Here is a 7,014-nt window from a genome sequence, read left to right on the forward strand (position 1 = left end):
GGGAAAAGGATATGGGTGGGAAATCCGCTTAATGCAGATGGGTTGCACTAAACACTTAATGCAAAACTCAGAGTGTTTTATGGGACTCTTAGGTAGGGGCACCTGCCCTAATAGGAAGGATCTAGGAAGGCTTTTCATTGAAGTGATGGCTTTTGGAGAATTGTGTGAACATTAACCTGGTAAAACAATAACAATATGGCATATTGCAGCTTAGTAAATAAATTGACTGAGGATAGACAAAACTGGTATGTGAGCAAAATTACACAGTTTGATACATGATAGCACACAGCTCAAAAAGTGGAGTAATAAGGAATGAGGCTACAGGCGAAGGAAGGACTATGTAATGGACCTAGAACTTACTCTTGTAAGTTAAAGTATTTTAAGCAAGCAAGTGATGTAGTCAGATTTTACTTTTTAATGTATTACTCTTATGGCAATGGAAAGATGGATTTAAATCAAACAAGACTGAGGAAGAGAGCTATACCAGGAAGCTATAGTAATAATCAAGCAAGAGATGAGGAGGCCCTGAACTATGGCATGGCAGTCAGCATAGAAGGAGAGAGATGGATTCCAGAGATACTCAGGCTGTTGAACTGTCAGAATGAGGTGTTTAGATAAGCAGCATGTAGCAGAGGGGAAAATGTCAAGATAACTCAAGTAGCTGGGTGATTATTGGTGTATAGGATAGAGAATACTGGAGGTTCTAGTGGTTTGTGGAAAGGATGATCAGTTTGTTGGTACTTGAGGATATTTGGACAGAGATACCTAGAGGGCAAGGGGATATTTAAGTTTGAAGTGAGTTCTGGAGTGCAAATGTAGATGTGTGAGTTAGTAGATTTGCCATGACTGAAACCATAGGAATCATTGATATTGTCACTAGAGAATGCATATGATGGTAAGATCCATGGAATGAACAACAAAGGACTCCATTTGGCATTTAGAGGAGGAGGTTCAGATCAAGGAGGAGAAAGATTAAGCACAGGAGTAGGAGAATATTAAGTGGATGTTATCAAAACCAGTAAGTAGAGACTTTAGAGAAAGATGGAATGATTGCCACTGTGACATGTAGCAGAGAAGTCTAGGAAGATAAAAATGGAGAATGACTCAGTTTATCTGACAGAAAGGTTGGAATAATTTCAGTAGATGGTGGGCTAAACCCAGACTGCCATGGGTTGAAGGGTTAGTGAGATGTGAGACAGAAGCAGCAGTTGTAGATGACTCATTTGACAAACCTGTAACTAGACTAATAAAGAAAAAAAGGAGAGAAGATTCAAATTAATAAGATCAAATATGAAAGAGGAGATATGAAAACTGATGCCATGGATATAAAAAAGATCCTAAGAGACTACCTATAAACAATTATATAGCAATAAATTGGATAACCTAGAAGAAATTGATAAATTACTAGAAACATGCAACCTACTAAGACTGAATCACGAAGAAATAGAAAATCTGGACAGACCAATAATGAGTAAGGAGATTAAATCAGCATTGTAAATCCTGTGATAAAAGAAAAACCCAGGACCACATGGCTACAGTAACAAACCTGCACGTTATGCACATGTACCCTAGAACTTAAAGTATAATAAAATAAAAAAAAAAATAAAAAAAAAAAAAAAAAAGAAAAGATATGTTAAATGTTAAATTGCTTTTCAATTAAACATATCAATTTAAATGTCCTAGAATATTTATCTTTTATTTTATACTCTATCAACAATTGGTAATAATTTAAAACTTTTAAACATGTTTTATCTTTTGTTTATTAAAAAGCATCTAATTGTACTTTTATGGTTATTTACATATTTACAATAAGATTAAATATTTTTTGACACACACACACAAAAAAAATACAGTAGTAAACTCTACCAAACATTTAAAGAACTAATGTATTAATAAATTATTATGAAACTTTTCCAAAAATTGAGGAGAGATCACTTCCAAATTCATTGTATGAGGACGGCATTACCCTGATACTGAAGCCAGATATGAACACTATATAAAAAAATTACAGACCGACATCCCTGATGAATATAGAATCCAAAATCTTCAACAAAATACTGGCACACCTAATTCAATAGTTCATTAAAAGAATAATGCAGCATGACCAAGTGGGATTTATCCCTGAGATGCAAGGATGGATGGTTCAATAAATTTCCTTCTTTCCTAAAAAAAAAGGATGATTCAATGTAGGCAAACCAATAAATGTGATACACTGCAAAAACAGAATAAAGGATACAAATTGTATGATCATCTGAATAGAGACAGATAAAGCGTTCCACAAAATATGACATCTTTTCATGATTAAAACAGTCAATGAATTAGGTATAGAGGAAATGTATCTCAACATAATAAAGGCCTTATATGAGAAACCCACAGTTAATCTACTCGAGGGTGGAAAATTAAAAGCTTTTCCTCTAAGATCAGGAGCAAGGCAGGGATGCTCACTCTTGCCACATCTGTTCATTTCTAATTCTATTATTTTTAATTCTATATTCTCAAGAACTTAAAGACGTATTTTGTAGTAGCAGTATATCTTAATTTATTTATTAAAATGGAAATAATTTTATCTGGAGCATAAAGAACTAGGCTATAAATGTTAAATCAAGTAAAATCAAATGGTCCTTGGGAAATGTCATCATCTCTCTCTTTCCCCTTTCCTCTTCTTTCCACTCCCCTATCTTCTACCCTCTCTAGCTTCCTTCATTTCTTCATTTCTGGGACTCCCATAAAATAGCTTTGTCCTTCTTTTCAAAATCTTTAGGCAAATCAGGAACTTTGGGACCAGGTAATTCAGCCTCATAATTCCCAGCTTTCCACAGTTGTTTTACTAGGCTTATTATTTAATTTATTTTATTTGCACCTTACAAAAACATCCATCAGAGAAGTATTATTATTACCATTTCTCAATGAGGAAGCTGAGAATTGCAGAAATGTTAAGAAAATTGCTCAAAGTTACACACTTAATTAGGACTTAACTTAATCATTGTGTTTATACCATGCCAACTTGCTAACATAGTATTTACTCACAGATTTATTTATTTCAATTTAAAAATATCTTTGAACATTTAAATATTAAATATTTTGAATAAGCAAAAAATAAACATGATACCAAAATTCAAAAGAGAAGAAAATGGTCATGCAGTGAAAAGTTAGTCTCTCCCCCACTCCTATCCCCTAGATACTTAACTATTCTCCTGAGATAACCACTGTTACTAGTTTATAAGTAAACTCTAGCAAACCTTCATGTAGATACTATGTGAGTTTCAGAGGTTTAATTTGCACAGAGTGCTTCAAGTACCCATTATATGTGAAAAATGAGGATCATCTGTCCTTTAGCTATTTTCTTTCCATATAAAAAAATTATTCTTCTTTGTGAAGCTGGAAAACCTCATTAAGCATTCTTTTCTTTAAAAAGCCCAATCCTCCTTCAGTTTATCAAGCATAATTGATAAACCAAATAATTTATTGGTAAAAATAACTTTGGAATCTATTAGTAATTCATGAGGCAAAAAATGTAGGTCTAAAATTGTGTTGATAGAACTGTTTTAAGTCACGTAATCCTTAGCTAATTCTTCAGCATGCATCAGCTATAGTTCCTAGGATTTCAGCATGAGAAAGAATGCTGTGAAAGTGCCTCACCCATCCCAGGAGCATCCCTGTTCCTTCTGGCATCCCTGACGTGTGTCAGTTTCCTGATAGTAACTTAGATGACTAAATTGTTTGGTTTCAGAGTACTAGGGAGGGATGACTAAACTCATGTTGTTCCTCTGAGATGCTGAGAAAGAATTTAATAGTAGGACTCAACTCAAAGACGTTCCTACCTCTTCAAATTCCCATGTTAGGTCCTCAGTTTGTTTCTGTTTCTCTATTGTACCAACCCAATCAAGTTTGAAACGTTGCAGATACAACACAGCATTCTTCTAGGTAAAGAGAACAAGGCATGAAATCTTTCCTCAGACAGTGAGAGGAGGTTTCTCCAGAAAACAAGGTGCTGACCCTGCAGGTGCTATGGTACCCATGCTGTCTAATTAGTAGTGACTACAGCTGGAAGAACAGGGGATGCAGGGCAAGGATCTTCACTGGATAGGCCTTACTCCAAACAATGGCATTCTTTATTATCTTTTTTGACATGTTCAAAATTGCTGGTTAGTTATGGTTAGTTATTAGTTATTTTTATTTCTTCTTCATTTTAGAGTTTATATTTCTTAGAAGACCCACTATGTAATGTGCATAACTTTAGGCCACCCTTTGAGTTTTTGCAGGAGACTTTTGTGGTAGGTATATTTTTTATTTTTGTTTTACAGCTGTGTAAACTGTGTTTCAAGGAGGTTAGGAAATATTTAATGTCACACAGTAGTGGTGGCTGTAGATGTATGCATAACCAAGGTACTCAAGTTTTCTCCAAGTTGGGACAGTGAGTAATACTAGCTGAAGTGTTAATATGGTTAAATAAGCTATACTAAGAAATTATCCATGGGATCCATGCCAGCCATATTTTACTTATTTAGGTAAAAATATCCATGAAGTAAATGACAGGATAAATAGCTTTATAGAACTTCATTCCTTGAATATGCAAAGAAAGGCTGAAATCCTACTAAATTCATTTCAAAAGAGAGAAATTGTGAAGGAGTAAATTGAATTAACATGTAGGAGAAAGTAACACACAATATTTAAAGAGTATGAGTGGAAAAACTTCAAAATGGATGCAGCACATACATTAAGTCAGTTTGGAAGAAAATGGGAGAAGATGAGTTTGGGTTTCTAGTAGACCACAGGTCACTCATAGTTACAGGGGCCATGGAGATGAGGTTAGTGTGTAAATCTGCAAACGTGAAGCTTTAAGGAGAGCACCCAACATGACTCTCATGGCCTTGGAAACTGAGGGATGGTGTTGCCTTGTTCAAGCCCATTAATACCGTGTCAGACCACACCCAGGGTGGGGCTGTCAGCATCTAGGAAGCTGATATATGATTTTGTGGCCCTGTTCAAGTCAATTAATTGTCAAGAAAAGCCTAAGGATCAATAGGCCATGATAAAAGGGGAAGTTAGTTGTAAAGAAAAACTGCAGTTGAGGGTTAGGATATAGCCAGGCTGCAGGATCAGCACATACTGGTCTCTACTAAAGAGAACACAGCTGGATACTGGGCATGTGGAATTGAATGGGAGTAGTTTTACATAAAAGATACTTCGGAAGCTGGGAAGTAGAAGCACCATCTCTAATTATAGGAAAGCACCAGAGTTGTCACACAATTTGTCACATTCTACAATTGCCACTGGCATCTGGAACCTGAGATAATGTCCCAAGTGAATCACTGTGCACTTATCCTGCTAGGGAGGATCATGGACTAGGAAATTTTGTGACACCAGCATGGATTGCATGCAGGTGGTATTTTGGTTGGGAAATAAGCACATCATGCTAGTCCTGGGCTGTTCCCTGTGTGGGGCTGCCTGCCCCTTATAAAAGGACTCTTCACCACACTGAGGCTATCTTCTTGACATTCAGTTGTAGATCTTTGGAGACTCTGGTGAGTACAAATCTTAGAAGCCTTTCTTGCACTTGGCTGGTTTTAGGATTTAACCTGGGGACAGAAATGCCTATTTGTTTTAACCAATTTATCCTCATGGATAGGAAAAAGAAGATAATGAGGTCTTGAAGGTAAATTTTAGCTGGTATTTGGTAGATAAACATGAAGGTGATGAGGAACCTGGAGTCAAATAAACAAAATCTTAAACTGAAGGAGAGTGAGAGACACAAGATGCTGTGCTGTCTCCTGCTTCACATCTGTTCCAAATACATCTTCTTGGAGTGCCATCTCCTTGGGTGAAGGGCGCAAGTTTTTGCAATTCTCTTCAAAAACTCATGGCTCAGCACCACAGTCAGCTCATTAAAACTGGTAACGAGGGCCTCATGGAAGATAAAAGTACAGATTTGTTTGGTATTGGTTAGAATTTCAATATCTGAGTTTTTCTTCTTCAGATAGGGCTTGTATTCAGACAACACTTGTTGCTGTCTCATAGGCAATTTTATTTTCAGAAAAAGGTAGAATGAGAGAACAGCCAGAAAGACTGAAGAACTGAGGGTAAGAGGTCCTAAAAGTGAAGTGTGAAGAAGCTACATAAAATCATAAAGACTGTATTAGGGATCAGAGTTGGTCCTTAGATACTGGAGATTTGACGTTCTAGCTAATTGCTCCACCAACCGTACTATCTCTCTTATGAGCACTGTTGCTTGTGTATCTTTCAGATTCTCTGAGACTGAGGAGAGATGTCTTACCAGCAGCAGCAGTGCAAGCAGCCCTGCCAGCCACCTCCTGTGTGCCCCACACCAAAGTGCCCAGAGCCTTGTCCACCTCCGAAGTGCCCTGAGCCTTACCTGCCTCCTCCTTGTCCACCTGAGCATTGCCCACCTCCACCATGCCAGGATAAATGCCCTCCTGTGCAACCATACCCACCCTGCCAGCAGAAGTATCCACCCAGGGGCAAGTAACATCACTAGAATTCATCAGGACCATGAAACAACAAGATCCAGTGGCTCTTCTTAGTCCCAGCACTCCGTCATCTTCCCTTCAGCTGTGGTGAGAGGCTGCATCTTCCCTAACCTCTGCCTGGCTTGAGAGCTGACAGAGAAAAGGCTTAGTTCTGAAAGCCGATATCATGTTGTTGGAAGATGAGCAGCCAGATCATTGCCTAATCTTGCCTTGCTGTCTGTGATGTAGATGGTGGTTCCTATCTCAAGAGCAAGTGTGTTTATTATTTTGCTTCTCCCCAATAAAGCACATGTTTCATGGTTAGGCCCACATTGCTTTTGTTTGCATTTCGTGTCTTTAACCTCTTCTGTTAACTACATCAAGTGAGCGTTCCTTTTCATCCCTATTGAATTATTAGAATTATTAGGCTTTTCCATCACTGAATTCAGTGTTGCTTGAAATGTGTGTTTTGGATTGGGTACAACAATTGATTCTCTTTTATTGTTTTTAAACTCATTTTTACCCCTTCTAGCTTGTATGGCTGAAA

At 37.3% G+C, this 7,014-nt stretch overlaps 1 protein-coding gene across 1 annotated transcript; it reads left to right on the plus strand.

Moving 5' to 3' along the window:
• Positions 1 to 5,466: 5,466 nt before the first annotated feature.
• Positions 5,467 to 6,799, plus strand: SPRR2G (small proline rich protein 2G). Its single transcript, XM_010378232.2, has 2 exons — positions 5,467 to 5,525; positions 6,245 to 6,799. The coding sequence occupies exon 2, from the start codon at positions 6,266 to 6,268 to the stop codon at positions 6,485 to 6,487; it is 222 nt and encodes a 73-aa protein (XP_010376534.1). The 5' UTR covers positions 5,467 to 5,525; positions 6,245 to 6,265; the 3' UTR covers positions 6,488 to 6,799.
• Positions 6,800 to 7,014: the final 215 nt, after the last annotated feature.

This window comes from Rhinopithecus roxellana, chromosome 8, assembly GCF_007565055.1.
Source record: "Rhinopithecus roxellana isolate Shanxi Qingling chromosome 8, ASM756505v1, whole genome shotgun sequence".
In the NCBI taxonomy this organism is placed as follows: domain Eukaryota; kingdom Metazoa; phylum Chordata; class Mammalia; order Primates; family Cercopithecidae; genus Rhinopithecus; species Rhinopithecus roxellana.

Coding starts and splice junctions, on each gene's coding strand:
- SPRR2G (XM_010378232.2), top strand. CDS start 6,266: ATGTCTTACCAGCAGCAGCAGTGCAAGCAGCCCTGCCAGCCACCTCCT.